General features: G+C 37.4%; 2 protein-coding genes across 5 annotated transcripts; both read right to left on the bottom strand.

Annotated features, from left to right (window-relative positions):
* Positions 1–320: 320 nt before the first annotated feature.
* On the bottom strand, positions 321–4,540 carry LOC121952710 (protein FAM107B). 4 transcript variants are annotated; one of them, XM_042499544.1, is made up of 4 exons: positions 4,467–4,540; positions 2,588–2,774; positions 1,760–1,916; positions 321–1,387 (listed from the first exon to the last, which is right to left on the bottom strand). In XM_042499544.1, the coding sequence occupies exons 2-4, from the start codon at positions 2,764–2,766 to the stop codon at positions 1,283–1,285; spliced, it is 441 nt and encodes a 146-aa protein (XP_042355478.1). In that variant the 5' UTR covers positions 2,767–2,774; positions 4,467–4,540; the 3' UTR covers positions 321–1,282. The 4 variants fall into 4 exon arrangements, with proteins under 4 accessions (XP_042355478.1, XP_042355463.1, XP_042355471.1 ...); XM_042499529.1 differs by lacking the exon at positions 4,467–4,540 and adding an exon at positions 3,402–3,531; XM_042499537.1 differs by lacking the exon at positions 4,467–4,540 and adding an exon at positions 3,304–3,385.
* Positions 4,541–8,744: 4,204 nt separating this feature from the next.
* si:dkeyp-67f1.2 (uncharacterized protein LOC556106 homolog) lies at positions 8,745–11,618 on the bottom strand. Its single transcript, XM_042494563.1, has 9 exons — positions 11,598–11,618; positions 11,416–11,514; positions 11,270–11,311; positions 11,040–11,163; positions 10,894–10,952; positions 9,594–9,644; positions 9,406–9,490; positions 9,198–9,324; positions 8,745–9,073 (listed from the first exon to the last, which is right to left on the bottom strand). The coding sequence occupies exons 1-9, from the start codon at positions 11,608–11,610 to the stop codon at positions 8,966–8,968; spliced, it is 708 nt and encodes a 235-aa protein (XP_042350497.1). The 5' UTR covers positions 11,611–11,618; the 3' UTR covers positions 8,745–8,965.
* Between the last annotated feature and the right edge of the window lie 5,573 nt (positions 11,619–17,191).

A 17,191-nucleotide genomic window follows, 5' to 3' on the forward strand; every position in this document is an offset into this window, starting at 1 on the left:
CCCTCCAAGCAAACCATCCCTCTGTATATTCATTCAGGGAGCAGCCTGGACCCAAAAAATTGAAGTGATATTTTGTCATAATGATACTCGTGTTTTTCACACCTACTAATGACTCTGCACTTTCTGTCACGTATGAGTTCAGATGTGGACCCCGAATGCAGAGCAGAAAAGGGCAGACTGGTGTACAAATGAAAAGCAAGCTTTAATGTTGTTGATAATGTCCAAAAAACAAGTAGGAAACAAATACACAAAACAAAAATAAAACATGAATCAAAAACTAAACTGAACCATCCAAGATAACAAGAAAGAACTCAGGTGAAGACAGCAACAAACAGCAGCGGGACGGGAGGATAACAGAGAGGTTAATAGACAAACTGAAAAAGGGAGACACACTGGTGTATGTACACACCTAACTAATCAGAACAACAGCACACAGCTGAGGTCGGTTGACACAGGGAAAAGGAGGGAAACACAGGGTTTGGTAAAATATTGAATGTGTGGCAGAGAACATAAGGGTGGAGCAAACAAGACTAAAACAGAACGTGTGTGCAGGGAAGACTCTAACAAGGAAGGACAAATCAGACTGATAAAGGACAGGTGTGATAGAAAACAGGAGGGAAACAGACAAAGGCAGGGAGAGCTAAGGACACAGGAAAACCATAAAGGAAAGTGAGAACAGGTTGAGGACAGCGCAGCTAATGAGGGACAGGTGAAACTAATCAGAGAAACACCATGGTGGCAAAACAGACAAAGACAGGAAGTAAAACCAGACATAACACATGCGGAGTGATACCACAACATAAAACAGGAAACAGAACATAAACTCCAAAACAAAGTCCACAACATAACTCAAAACCTAAGAATATGACACTTTCCAACATCACACAAGATAGATCTGATGTGGCTGTATAAGACAATGACATGTTCAGGGTAAGATGGGTAAATGCCCCCAAAAATAAAATTATAAAAATTTGTCTCTACTCAATGTACTGACAACAAAGGAGAATGTGCATCTTGTTAAACAGTATGCAAACAGCAGAAAGACACACATAAAACACATAAAAGGCAGCACTTCTTGAACCTTTGCTTATATAATCACTGGGATGATTTATCGGATGTGTGTGTTCACCATGAATGCTGAGCAGCGTTATCTATTTATTGTATTGGTTTAAATTTATTTATTTACTTTTTAAAATCCTAAATCGCAACAGTGACAATCTCCGCCAAGTCACCTATTCCCAACAGTCCATCAACAGAAAACATGCACATACACTCAAAATCGTCACACTTCTTTTCCTTCTGCATGCAGCATGGCGGTTCTTCTCAGTCTCTCTTTGACTTGGAGGAACTCTGGCCCCTCTTGCTGTTGTCCTTTGTCGCTCTCCAGCTGTGGAGAAATGCATATTAAAAATGTGGAGCTCATACGTGTAGCCACAGTAAACAAGCACAAGATATTTCAGGGAATGTCTACGTTTCAAAACAAAGGCCTGGAAAATTCACAGAATCTAACAAAGGCAAATCTGTGTACACGGTCTAACAAAGTTTTTCTACAAAAAGATCATTATTTTTTGGAGGAGTCTATACTGGCCTATGTGAAACAATGTGCACACTGCCCTCCACTGGCTCACTGCAAGACAACATGATGCTCCACTAACCATATTCAGAATAGATAATTTAATGAAATATCAACCACTGCTTTTGATTTTTCTAGTCAGACGTGAAATGTGAGAGAAAAAAATAAAGTATGGCTGATGCAAACCTTCTCTAGCCTCTGATGTCTTTTCAGCAGTTCCTGCTGAAGTGGTGATCTGTTCTTCTTTGCCTCCTCCTGAGCCCGGCTCGCCTTCATCCTTTGTTCCCATCTCCTCTTTTCTAAAACCCTCTGGAGTTCAGTCTTTCCTTCCTGAGACACTCTCCTGACAGAGAAACACACATTGTGATTCATATGGACTTAGTTACCACATCTGTTATTAGAATACCATAATATATTCATTATACCTCAAATATGCAATGAGGTTTTTTCAGGTGCAATAACTGTTTATATCACCGCTAACTGCAATAAGTGATGCGATAACTCAATACAGCAGTCCTCCGTGCAATTATTTGAATGTGCAATATTCTTTAACTCTTAAATGTAGGCTATATTTAGTATGTTACACATATTGTATATATTCTCACCCCTCGTAATCATGTATATATCTGTTATCTGTACATTGCAGCATTACACACATATTATATATTTCTAACTTTACATACTAGCTTTATGCATAGCTGTAGCATGAGTCACAAGTTTTAATTTTTTACACATTTTACACACTCAGCACTTTATACACATTTATAATTTTAAATATTAACATAATGGTGATAATTGTTTTTAATATTACTGTATTTCTTTTTTCTATTTTTACATTTTTTACATTTATTTCCACTTTCTATAATTCTCTATGCTTGGCATCAGAGCAACTGTAACAAACCACAATTTCCCCACGGGGATCAATAAAGTATTCTTTATTTTGATTTCTGATTCTGATATAAACAACAAAAGTAAAGTGTGAGTGACTATGAGTGTCTGTGTGTCTTTTCCAACCTCTTGTGGGTCATCCGCAGTTCCTTGTGGAGCTCCTGGTGACTCCTGGAGGCAGTTAAAGGATTGAGAGGTTTCTGGGGTCTGATGAGATTACTGCTTTCCTTCTCACTCTGTAGTTGGGATGAAGGAGCCTGGAGCTCGGAGTATCGGTCTTGCTGTTCAGTTTGGTGTGTTTGCATTACTGCGGCTAAAGCAAAGAACATACATTATATATTTTCCCATGAGTATCATTTTTATGTGCAACTTTTTCTTCTGATACAGTATTTATCATTCTCACAAGTAAAACATTCACCATTACAGCTGGTTAAGTTTCTGTAATAGAAAGACATGCTAGCAGCTTTTAGTAACTCTGCAGAAAGACAAAGTACACAATCCAAGTCAGACACCAGAGACCATATTTAACTCTTTGAAACCTGGGCTGACATCAGTTTGATTGTGTTGCATTCAGACACCTTTCACAGGCATTTAAACCTTTGAAACCTGAGAAAATCTTCAGAAAAAAACAGAGGGAAATAAGCAATCAGCAACTTGACAAGAAATGTCCTGCAAATTGCAAAAAAATGTGACAAGAAAATTACCTAAAAATAGTTTTAAAAAAGGGGAGGATTATTAGAAATGTATCAAAAGATAGGGAAAAATGTCTTGAAAACTATTTTTGTAATTATCATAATTTTATATTTAAAATTGTGATTCAGAAAAAACACTTGTAAAGTTACCTTCTCTCCTTGTTTCAAAATCAAGCTAATTTGCCCAGGTTTCAGGTTTCAAAGGGTTAAACAGTGGTTACAACAACCCCCCATGACCTATTCTATACCTGCTTCAAATGACAACTGAACTATCTCCTTGACAATTAAGCAAACTCCACTCTCAGAAAGCTTCAGAAAATATCCACAGAGGAGTATTCAGGTCACTTAAAGTGAAATGTATTCATGCTGCACAAGTTGAGTGAGAATGTGTGTGATTGACCTTTGATTGTGAACACCCCAGACACAACTGTGTTGTAATAATGCTGTTTAATCAGCAGCTTAATATGACACACCTGTCAGCTGGATGAACTTAGGAAAAGGGGGAATGCTCACTAACATGTATTTTAACAAAACTGCAACCAAAACTTTAGAGAAATAGAGAGGGGTATCTATTGATCGCATGAAAAAAGTATTACATCTTTTCCTTAAAGCTGTGATTAAATGGGAGTGAAGCAAAAGGATTTAAAACCTGGTTCTATCTATGCTGGATATCCAAAAGTCTATAAACCTGCAGCATACAGTATATTCAACTGCAGAGGCTCATTTAAGTCTCTGTATTCACACTTCAGATCAGAGACATAAAACCTTGGCTTTAATACTAAGACAGTCTGACAGTAGCACAAGAAGAAAATGGTTTTATAGTCAGTGACCTGACTCAAAGCAATATCTGTGGAAAGTATCCCAACAGTAGCAAACATGAACCACCGAAAGCAACTGGTCATACCAGACCAAGTAAGGCAGTAACAACAAAACTTCTGGGTGTATTGAAATGAATTTTGTTGTGTATGGATTCTTCTTTTCATTTGTTAAAGGGAAAATTGTGCTATTTTTTCTTTCAAAGGGACACAGTCTCACTTCATAACCCATTTTACAGACTTGAACGCTGAACGTCACTCGGCAAATGGTTTATCGACAGCCGCATAACAGAATATTGACCAAACAAATTCTAACTGACCCCGTTTACTCTTTAATGACTGTTAGAATCAATAAAAATGCTTCTACAGCAAATACTACTGTGACTACACGCTACCACTACACTGTTTCTTCCCTGAGTCACGCCGACACACGAAAAAAGTCAGACTGCTCACCCAACCTCTTTATTTCACTGATGTTAATAATGATAGGCTTCTCACCAGACCCGTTCAGGTGTCTCTCTGAAGAATATTGGAGATCTCTCTGTCAACAAAAAAATCAATGACATGTCAAACAGGATATAATATTGACACCAACTTCTCCCTGTGGTAGCTTTTTTTTAAAAAATACAAGTGTGTAGATACAGTGTGAAACAAGATAGCGCACCAAATAAATAGAAATCTCCCAGTCGGGTCAACAATGCAGCTTCTTGCAAATAGCAGCAAGAGCACAAAGCCGTATTATGATGCTGACAGACAAATGAAGTGCCAGCTCTAGTTCCACGTGTCCACTGAAGCGAGTGCGCTTACTGGTGAGGTGGGGGGCTGCCACCTCATTAATGACAAGGATCAAACAAAACACACTTTGATTCCCACTGAGACTCTCATTTGCTGGAGTTTGAGCAGAATTAATAGTCGAGACAAGAATTATTTCCCCGTGGGACTCAGGCTGGCCTGCTGAATAAAGTGATGCTCTCTGTTTTTAGTTGTTTGATGAAATATTTGATGAACTTTGGATATAAAATAAAAGACTACACATGGTAGACTACACTTTTTGCTGATGTGCTAATCACAGTTACTTTATTGATCAATGTGCATGTTACATAATGTTTGTTGTAGCCTTGGCTTTGCAGTTACAAATCAGCTGCAACATGTCTGGGCATCTACAGACCCCAAAAGAAATGTAGTAGCATTTCTTAACGTGATCAAAAACCGGTCTTCAATATTTTAAGTTCAAGATTTAGGAGATGTAGTGGCATCTAGTGGTGAGTCCTGGAGATTGCAACCAGCTGAAACTTCTCCTGGTTAGATTTTTTCAGTGTTCAGGAGCTAATTTATCAGCAGAGGTCTCTTTCTCTCTAAAACAAACCAGTAAAAATCACTGGATAAAGCAGCTTTATTTGTTTTCCTATGCAGTTCTGCATGTCACAGACAGGCTGCTGGCCTAGCTCCTGTGAATGTTTGCTCATCATTTTTGTCTGACAACTTAAGATCCAGGCATTTAGGAAGTTTTTCTGGGAGCCAAATTATCTAAAGAGGTCTCTTCCCATCAAAAACAGTCTAGGGGATTTAAACCAGTGAAATCAATAAATAAAGCAGTTTCACACAAAAAAATCATCGTTTTTCCAAATTTCCTTTCACCGAGGACTTGTTAACTATGGTGACCAACACAATAATACAAAAAAGTTAATACCCCATCTGGAGTCAGTGTTTGTTTTGTCTGTTCTGGGATTCTGTAGAAACATGGCAGTACAACAGCCCCTTGTTATAACAAACTTGTTAAATACCATCGGTTTTGCAATGCTTCTTGCTGCAAAAGGACGCAAAAAAACATGGCTGTATGATACACCACTGGGTGGTGTCAGCTGAGAACGTGGCCAGATAGAACTGGTTGCGATGTTAGGATACGCCATTGGATGGCCAGACAGCACCTGCTGTGGCAACTTAATACGGGTTGATAGTCAGTTGATAGTGCGACCAGAGGGAACCTGTTGTGTCTGCATGATACACTGTTGGACGGTGTAAAGTTGAAACGCTGCCAGTAATGATGCACTATATGGAGCTTGTGACTTGTTGACACCTGTGAGTCAGGGGTTTTCTGCCCGTATGAATGTAAACCCAAACCATGATGTATTTTCCTAACCTAACATTGCAGCGTTGGTTGCCATGTGCTTTTGTTGCCTAAACATAACCACGTGCTGTTGTTTACATTAGTTGCATTGCATCGGTAGCGTCATCCTGGAACATAAACAGAAGAAGCAAAACGATACCGAGAGCATAATATGTAGACGTAAAAATGCACTGACAAAGCGTCGATATGTGACGGCTTGGAATGAGAACGGGTTGAACATGCTGTTCTTCTTACACGAAAATCCATTTCCTATGTAGATATACTCAGCACACAACAGTACACCTCACACAGTACACAATATTTCTTATTTCAGGTTATTATACACTTATTGTATTTCATTTTACTTATTATATTTATCATATTTCCCCCTAATTCTTCCACACTGGACCTTTAAGTAAAGTTTAAACAAAGTGACAGTATATCGTCAGAATGAGGAAAAATTGCAATCTAGAAGAGGAATTTTAATGACAGCTCTACTGCTGGCTGCTGCGTGGTTGATGAGAGTCATGCTGTTTGGCTAAAGCTCAGATGGTGGATATTGTGTGGAGAAGAATTAATTGGACATGACAGGGTAAACACTCTCCAAGGCCCACTCTCCAGTGTTGGCAAGGCTTTTTCTTTATCGGATAAAGACCCGTGTTTGGTTCAAGCCCTCACTGTCTTTAGGAAACAAAAAGTAGAGATCAATAGTGACAGAAAAACCTACCACAGAAAAACTAAAAAGTTCCTCCAAACAAAAGCTTAAACGTGATAAAGAATAGTTAATACTCTGCATATCATGTAGTATGACACAGAACATACTGTAACAGTTGGTTTTTCATTATCTTCAAGTCTCTTAATCCCCTCAAACGCACAATGCATGCCAAGACAGTATTTTTGCCACATGGATGCTTCTGCTGGAATATTTTAACGTGACTCGAGTAATGTGTTACATCTCACAGGGAAAATTCAGAACAAATAGGATAAATATCGACAAGCCTACCTTCTTTCCATGGGTGACTCCCATCTTGTCCTCAGAGTCCAAACTGAGTTTCTGCAGACACCTTCTGGGCACAAAGTGTACAGAGTTGCAGTAATAATTTGGGGTCTCTCTCTCTCGCTCTACTCCAGCAGTCGAGAACGGCAGAGAGAGGAAACTGCTCTGTGTTTGGACCAATGATGATGCTTCCAGGGAAGCAGCAACCAAGTTGAAGATACACCCTGAAAACCAGGGCCAAAAGTGCTGGAGGAGTATTCAGTGTCATGGAGCTAGAAGACTAAATACATGTACTCAAGTACTGCAAACAACACTGAATTGTTAAAAATTAAATAAGTGGTTTGTAAAGGTGTCTGCTTTGGGGTTCCTTTCCATGTTTAAGATGACGAGTTGTTCCACCAAAGAGACATTTCCCCTTTAGACTTCTATTATGATTTCATTTCAGTAACTCAAGGCCCAGAGAAGTCAAATTATTTAATATTTCACATAAAAATAATGCAAAAATGTGTGTATTAGAACTTTTTTTTTCTATTTTCATCTACCATAGATCATTTCAGAACCCAAGAAGGTGGGGACCAGTTAACTGTACTACCGAACTGTACATTAAGAAGTTAAATCTAGCCCCACCTCGACCAGTATATAACAGTCAGGGTTCCCACGGTCATGAAATTCCTGGAAAAGTTATGAAATTTGAAGAAAAAAAAAAAAAGGCCTGGAAATGGTTTGAATTAAACAGAATATTTTGGAAAGTTTAGAATAAACGTTGTTTTGGCAATTGTTTAAAATAGGTTGATAAAAATCCCAAAACATGTCTTACTTTACACGAAATATTAAGTGTATTACAAATTTAAAATGTAGTGCTGTCATTAGCAAAAGCAACTTTTTGGGAAAGACTTAGTTTTTGGTTAAATGTTTATAAAAATGTGTATACAGTATTGCAAGATTGCCCACTCTGGTGCAAAACAACTGTTGTCGGTAAACATTCTGTTGATATGTTCAGTATCAGCATATTTGCGACCCTCAAGATACGTTCAATAACAACATTTTTTCATCACGTTAATATAAAATTTAATTCACTTGGAATACATTCAAATTAATTGTACATAAACATTATTTCTAGGAGACAGGACTGCTGAATCGGTTGTATTAGCTCTGTCCACTGCTGCAGACCAGCCACTGGAGAATGGAAAACGTGTCATTAACTGTGTGCCACATGTAATTTTTCCTGGGCATGTTGTCACAGATACGCAGTTTGTTATACAGCTAATGCAACGACATTAGCCTCAATCGCCATTGTGTTGCCATGATAAACAGAGAATTAACAGACATTTATTCAAATGAAAATCTTCAAGATCATTACTGTAAGTAGGATTTTGAATTCAGGATAGTATTTTTAAAGTGTTTAAAAAAAAAATGAATTGTAAAAATATGCAACAAATGTGCTTCCATGGAAAGTAAAGAATAAAAGGGAATATGAGATAGAAGAAGGCGCAGCAGATCACAAAACCTCGAGCATCTTATCGTTGGCAATTAAAAGATAAATACTTCTCCACCCACCAGGAAGCAGAACAAATATTGCTCATGTGTCTCAGAGAGGACAAACATTGACATATACCCCACCAATGACAAATACTCTGTACAGTATCCAAACACCTTTGCCAAAGTGTCCAGTGTTATTCTTCCATTCTTTCAACATTATTTTTTCATTTTCTATCACCAGTAACAGAACTAGTCAAATCCAGTCATTTTTATTTATAAAGCTCAGAATCACAAATGGCAAACTTGCCTCAGACGTCTTTTACAAGAACAAGAACAACTTGAGGATACGCCACGAAGATCAACAGAGGAGAGATCAATCTTCCAGGAGTGGCATCATTTTTAGTGTGCTTTTCATCACAACGGTTTATGTCTATCAGTTGGGGTCCTCGGGAAACAGCCGGCCACCTCCACCATGGCCGGCCATTCTTCATAAATGTTGGTTTTCTCATCATTAATAGCTTGCTGTCATTGTAAACAGGGAAAAATACATTTGTTTCGCCATTAAGTGTGTTTCCTTTTTTTTTTTAAACTTTTATTTTAAAATCATTGGTCCTTTCTGTCACAAGTAGAAAAAAGGCTCACCTACCTTCTCAAAGACGCTTTTGTTTTCTGTCCCTGCTCTTCCAGCAAACACCCAGCTATCTCTTTGTTTCACAGATTTGATCAGAGTGCTTCCCATTCCGACAAACAACTGCCTTACTTCGTCTGTCATCCTGCCACAAAGTAGTAGAAAATGGTCACATTGTGTGATATGAAATTGTTTTAGCCGTTGGATCTTTGAGACTTGGACTCACTTTTTTGTCACATCATCAAACGAGGCCACCAAGACAATCATACCAGGTTTGATATCTCTCAGATACGCCAGGAAGTCTTCTTCATCTTTCATCAGGGTAATCATAAAACAAACAAAAAGCATTGTTTTAGGGGTCACAATAATTTTTAAAATTGAAAACAAGATTTTGAAAAATTTAAAAAAACTCACGTCCATCTATCATATTTAGGTAGCCAAACTTTTCCACAATTCCATTTACACCTGAAAAAACAACAACAGAACAAACATTTGGTTAATAAAAATAGCCAAAAAAGAAACTCACTAGCTTTTATGGAGGTTTCGATCAAATCACTTGATTGTCTTCAGCAGATGAAATTTGCCTAATTGTTGTGGAAGTGAAGATGTTGTTTTTTTATCAGCACTATATTGACTTTTTCCCAAAAATTAAAGGTCCAGTGTTTAGGCTTTAGAGAGCTATATTGTCATAAATGGAAGTATGTTTTTTGATGCATAATCACCTAAGAATTATGTTTTCATTACCTCAGAATGGGTTATTTAGATAATAGCGGTAAAAAAATAAATAAAATAAAATAAACATGTTTACAGCCTGGTACAAAAATGGTTGTGGTCTATTTCGCGTATTTCATGACAACTGTAATTTTATTATAACACACCCATTTAATTTTCATTGATGCCCAAAGTTACACAGATTTAAAAGCAGGGCTGCCTGAGTGAGAGGCTGTTTGCAAGGCGTCGCTACAGTCCATTAGTCAAATCCATCTCTCGCTCCTCCACAGGAGTACTGGCTCCAAAAAAACAATTGAAAAGCAATTGCTGAAATGCCAAACCTGAGGCATTAAATTGGCAGTCTACAAACCAAAGTATTACATCATGGTAGCTATATCCATTATTCACACAGTCTGTGGTTTCTACAGTAGCCTGGAACAGACAAACCAAACACTGGCTCTAGACATGGCCATTTTCATTTTTTTTTATCAGCCACTGTAGTTATTACTCTTACTACAACAAGGTGGAAAAACACTGACTTTATCATGAAACTATTTCATTCAGTGTTTTTACAGCATTTTAATCGCCTAGTCTTTTTGTTTTTGATACGTAGAGACCTCTGCAGATAATTCAGCAGCCGATAAAAACCTCCTGAACAAAAAACACTGAAGGAATTCTAATGGGAGAAGTTTTAGCTGATTGCAATCTGTAATCCTCATTTCCACATGCCAATAAATCCCCCTAAATCTTATACACTGTTTGAGGAAACTTTAAAGCTACATTTACTGACAAAGGTCATTTGATATTTTCAAAAGCTCCACAACAGCTGATTACTGGACTTTTATGTGAAATTGTTTCATAAACCACTTTTACCAAGTTTAAAAAACTTTGAAGCTCAGAAAAATCAATTAATTGATTCTTGTAAAAGATCTTTTAAAGCAATTTTTGTCTTAAATATCAGTCATACAAAAAAATTGTAATATAAAAATCTGTCTTTACTCACCATTTACCACCACAATGTTCAGTCCTGGTCCCACATTATTCAGCACATAACTCATAATGCTGTTGAGAGACCAATGAGGTTGTCACACAAGGTCACACAGATTCCCATCCTCAGTTAATTCAGGTACTACCATATCAAACACGCACATTTTACCATCAAAGCAGATCTTTGGTCCGACAATTTTAGCTGCCCCGCTGCTGATGCGTAGAGCAAAATGGTCGTGCGGACAGACTCTGGAGAGGCTGCACTTGGGATCAGCTGCTTTATTAGCTGAAAATGTAGATAGAAAGCTGATCTTGCAGGAAGTTAACAAATACAGTTAATATGAAAAGTTGTGTGATGTTGGAAAGATGAGTTCAATTGTGATTAAATCTACCTGGTTTGAGTTGTGGTGTGATTTGATGCACGCCATAAAACCCTAGGATGATAGAACAGAGGAGGTGTTATTAAAATGTGGTAAATGAAGCTGAATTAGAAGAGGCAGATCAGGATTTATGATGTAATCAGCCGAAATGAACTCACCAAGAATATTTCTTGCTTTCTCCTGCACATCAAATGATTTGATGGAAATTCTCCATGTTATTACGAGGACAACAATTACAACAACAGAGTGAAAACCAGCTGTCGACCACAAAGAGAAGACAAATGAAGATTTTCAAATGTTAAACAAAAACTACCTTTTTTTGAAATTAAGTGAATCTCACCTCGATATCTCATGTCCACGATAAATCAGAGAGCCTCCTAAAAGGAAGAGTTGAGACCTCTGAAATGCACTTCAAGTATTCCCTGCCAACAAGTAGTATTGTAGATACAGTAGAACTGTTGTCATCTCATGTGTAAACACGCTCCCTGATAATTCCTTCAAAAATGCTTTGTAAAAAGGGTGTTTGGATATGCAAAAAAAAAAAAAAGTGTCAGCGCTCTTCCTCCTTCTGCTAGATAACCAGGATGTGGTATTATGTATACGTGTACACCCCCTGTGAACTAGATGATCAGGTTTCTCTCTTTTACAAAGTCAAATATGGGACAGTCTCCATCAGTAACGGATACTGTTTGTGGTGAACAATGCAGCTGGCAAACAGCCGATTGTTCTGAGCTGGTGGGCAAACAAGCATCTGAAACCTGGAGGGGGAATGACACAAAGAGGAGGAAAAAAGGACACAAGCTTCATATTTCAAATTGGATGTGTAAATGAAAAAAAAAAAGCCTAAAGGATCCCTGTGTTATTTATCAGCGTTTCCTATTTGTATGTAAATTTTTAGTAAATCCCATATATGTGGAGTTATTTGCATAAAAGTGATGATATCCCCCCAAAAAATTACAGACTACAGATTAAATAAAAAGATTTTTACTCAAAACCTCACTAAAAGCAAAAAAATAAGAACGAAAAAGGCACAAAATCTCCTTAGAAACTAAAAACACAAAGGAAATAAAGACCATCTTTTGATGGGGTCACTCAAGCCACAATACAGCAATCTGTGGATGAAAACAAATGTAGACCAGGGGAGTAAAAGAGGGGGGCCAAAGGCCCCCCTCCTTACCCCCTGCTTTCTGCCCCCCTAGCTCAGACCATAGCCACAAGATCTGTCCACTGACAAACAGACATATAAACCCCCAGCTAAATACTCAAAACAGCTTCTGTGGTAGTTCTTGCCACAAGTGGTATCACTTAGACTACATTTTACAATGATGACATACACACACACACAGACACACACAAGGTGAAAACTAGCCATCACAACATAGTCTTGGCTAGTGATCAGGTGCAAAATCTTTCTTCAAACCAGTTTACCTTTATTTTATCTGTGTTTATACAAGTGAATGCCACTGAGATTAAAATGTGTTTTCATAAATCATATCATACATAAATCATTATGTCAGTATTTTTTATAAATGGACAGCCCTGTTTACACAGTTCAAATGGTGAACGGCACAATAATTCCTCAGAGCAGAGGCCGAGCCCTCGTGTCAGTCAGCATCTGCCCTCTGATCCTTAAACAGTAGCTGAGCTGGAGTTTTGGCCTGACTGGAGGGGTCCAAACAGAGAAAGCATTTCCCCGCAGGCAGTAATGAACGGATGTTATGACAGCTATTAAAGTTACTGTGGCCATATCATGATAAGGTCATAGGTCAAGAGTCAGTGAAGTGGCTGATTAGGAAATCAAAGCCTCTGCATGGCCATATTTTGACAAATGAACTAAACAGATGACTTGACAAATTACAGAAACTGAAATAATAGTATTAAAAACTGACTTTGAAACAGGGCTCCTCTATGAGACAGAGCCTCAAGACTGTGTAACTATAAAGCTGGTATAGGCAGATTAATTCTGGCTTCACTGGGCAAATATCCCAGAATAAACTTTGAACATTTTGTAAGTCTGAGAAAACTTGTGCACCTCCTCTTGGCTCTGTTTTTAAGCCTTACATAATATAGGCGGAAATTGTGGCCAATTACAGGTCATTTCAGAAAAAGGGCGTTCCTGTTGGTTGTTCTCCAAATGCAGATGCCCATGCACATCCCTTCAGTAAGAGCCTGATTCATCAATGGTGGACAATCCTGCTGAGAAAATTGATATTCAGCACTGGCAACAACTTCCTACACTTGTCTTTTTTACTGTAACTGTTTGTTGTTATTCTATGCAACGTTGATATAAATATTTACCCTTTTCACTGTTGTTTTCCTTTTTCTTTTACTGTATGCACGTTATTGTGTGTAACCTTGATATTATCTTTTTTCTTTTTCTTTCCTAAAAGCCTAACTAGGGACAGGAGATGGAAACTAACAGTAGCTATAATCTCTATATGTGAGACATCAGTTACTACAGCTTGTTTGTAACAGGTGGAAATTGCTCTATGTTAATTAGCATTGTCCCAAATCAATGATATAAATAAATAAAATATAACTGTGGTAATCTAGTGAGATAGGGACAGAGAGGGAAGAGCTAAGCAGCAGTGTGTATTTGCAAATTCTGCCTTTTTTTCCTTTTTCATATTACTGCCTACCCCTGCTTTAAACGCCTTTACAGTTTAACTTAAAATACCACAAACTAAATGCCATATAGTGAACACAGAGGGCCTTTGGGAGTTCAAGAAAACTGCCAAAGTAATCCAGCTTTTTCTACAATAAATTAAGTTTACTGCTATTTAAGAACAAAACTAGAAAGTATTTTTCCAGGTTCACAGTATGTGTGTGCATTAACATGAGATGTTCTCATGAGAGTCAAAGCTCAAATACAGCAGACAACTGGAATTCAAACAGATAACACTTTATTCTTATGGTAACAGCAAACAAAAGATCCAATAAAGACCAGGACTGACATACTAATTAGACTTATGAGGGAATGAAGTGCAGGTGGAGAAGAAAGTTGGAGAAGCTCAGGTTAGGGGAATCAGATGATTAGGAAGAATGACAGGCAGGAAGCTGATCGGCTGGGAGAAACTGAGGAGCAGTGAAGGACTAACGAAGGCTGATGCAGGGCAGGTGCGTGGACGGGCAAATGAGGGAAAGGAGCACAGGAGCAGGAGAACACAGTAAACTGAAACCCAATAAACAAACAATCATCAGTCATCACAACAATCTTAATAATAAGCCGACCAAGTGAAAACAAAGACAAACTAACTAATGAAGGCAACTGAAATGAGTGTTAAACAAACATTTAGTCCAGTCTTCCCAAAAGTCTGAAAGTGTCAGGACACAGCAGACTGTGACAGATTTGCTTCGGTGCAATATTAACCATTAAATATTATTTAATTTATAATATTTTCCTGTCTCACACCTGAAAACTCTGATAATGAAATGCACAAAAAAAAAAAAAAAAAAAAAATCAAATCACCAGAGGTGCATCATGGTGCCATATTGTCTTTAGCATCTAAATTGATCAGAAATATTTCTCCCTATCTTTACTCAACCCTTGTCACCCACTACACACTTTCTAGTTTGGGGGGATGTTATTTTCAATATTGTTTATAATTTTGATATTTTTGTTTCCTCTTTTTAAAGGTAATTTTTCAGGCGTTTCTTTCTATACTTTTATGTGGAGTTTTGGGTGTGATTTTTTTTCTTCTGTTTTGAGTTTTGGGGATGTTTTCTTTTTCAGAATTTTAAGGTTTGGTGGGTTTTTTTTCCAATTTTTTCTTAATAGATTTTTCTGCATTGGGGTACTTTTCATACTTTAAGTGCACTTTCTAGATTATACTTATTTACTTTAAGTAACATTTTTATTGCAGGACTTTTACCTGTAAGTAGTGTTTTCACAGGGTGGTATCAGTACCTTCATTTAAGTACAGAAACTGAATACTTTGTTTACCACTGTACATATGAAGAGATAGCAGCAGAGCTTAATAAAAGACATGGTGTAATACTAAAGACAACCAGCAGAGGGTCTATGTGCACCGCATTTTACTGATAAGAAGAAACATTATGCATTCAGAGAGTCATATGACTGAATAGCACTGCAGAACAAAATACCCAGGTTTTGCTACATTTTGGTAAACAACATGCCTGTGCACCTAAGGAATAATAAAATTAAACTCAGACAAAGCAGAGAAAAGAGACAGCATGAAAACCACGAACCATGCAAGTCATCAATTAGACAGAAGGTCAATCCAAGCAGGTAGCAAACACATCAGCATTAATTTATTTAATAACCAACAAAATATCTCTCAAATGTACCCCAGAATATAATATATACACAGCAGAAGTTATAACTGACATTATTCACACCGTCATCACAAAACCATTTGCATAATGTGCCATTATATATAAACTTCACACTCATAAGCAGGAAAAAAATGACAACAGCTTGATGCCATTACTTAATCTGTTGATTTTACAGAGAAAACTTGATTTTGGGATTAGTGATTAATTGGTTTGAGCTGTCAGCAGCATACTGTGACACTGATGTCTGCATCATAATGTTCTCTTGTGACTCTCTGGCTGGTGGAGATTTTTTTTCTTTGTGGCATATGTAGCAAAAAATATCATGCAACATCACTCAGCCTGGAAGTCCATTAATGAGTCGGTGGACTCTGAACTCTACAGCAAATTTACTTTAAGTGGTTAATGTTACCATGAAAAGAGAAATATATTTCAAAGGGAATTGGCCAGCTGGTAGATCGCCTCTATGTATAGCTGTAAGTCAATTAGTATGTTTGAAGCATTTGAAATGTCAGATCTCCACGTGATGCTTTGTAGCAGCCACTTATTTCATATTTGCTGAAAAGTAGATGATAATAAAGGGGTCTATGTTCTATAATGCAGCAACTGCCAGTCACTTGCATTTGTTACATTGCTGGAGACATTATACTACAAAAAAAAATATTAATTTGAGGTATATTTTTAAAATGCATTGAAGCATATTATTATCTTGCTGCAGTTACATCATAACTGACAGGTAGCAACTATTTAATGAGTATGAGAATATAGGCGACTTTTTATCTCTCCATTTTTTTTTATCTTTCATGTAGTGATGTGCCAATAATGTTTACATTTTGATTTGATGTTTTTGTTTTAGAGTCTAGGTGTTTTATCATGTTTTTTTTCTTAAGTTTATGAACTGAGCACTTTATAGAGAATGTGAAGGTTTGTCACATCGTGTGGGATGGGAGTGGCATCTTTGAGGTACACGCTCTGTCACTTATTACCAAAGTGTATACATTCAGTCTAAAACCGAGATAGTTTACAAGTCATAACGATATATATTGTTTATTGTGATTAGTGTATCCAAATACTGTTGCTTGAACACCGAAGCAGGCACATGTAACAGTGGGATTTTTTCAGGATGGCGCCCTTGTTCGAGACATGTAACACTGCATGATGTGAACTTTACATTCTCTATACAACCAGTGAAACCATGAAAAATCTGAGCGGTGGGGTGCTGATTCTCAGTGGGATCAGCAGCACTAGCCTCTTTTTTACATAACCAAAGTAATTTGATCAAGGGGTTGTTTCAGATGAGAGGGGCGATTAAAGGTCAGTGACTTAATACTAAAAAATTAGAGGAAATAGTAAAATCTATGTGAATGCTATTTTGGGCATTTTGAAAATGTACATAAATCCAGAAAATAACCTTAAGTCCTAAATACTTACAACTGTTTAAGGCTTATTTCTGTCATTGCAATGTGTTAACATTTTTATCACCTCTTCTTTTCTCACAACTAGCTTGACAGCAAGAAGACTGTTTTTAGTCAGTAACTCTTACTGAAACTTTTAAAGTGATAGTACTACACTTGCACAAAGTTGAAGAACTGCAGCAGAGGTCAAGACATCCTGATTTTAAGTACTGATTCTGGATCAGCT

Source organism: Plectropomus leopardus, chromosome 2, assembly GCF_008729295.1.
Source record: "Plectropomus leopardus isolate mb chromosome 2, YSFRI_Pleo_2.0, whole genome shotgun sequence".
NCBI classification, from domain to species: Eukaryota; Metazoa; Chordata; class Actinopteri; order Perciformes; family Serranidae; genus Plectropomus; species Plectropomus leopardus.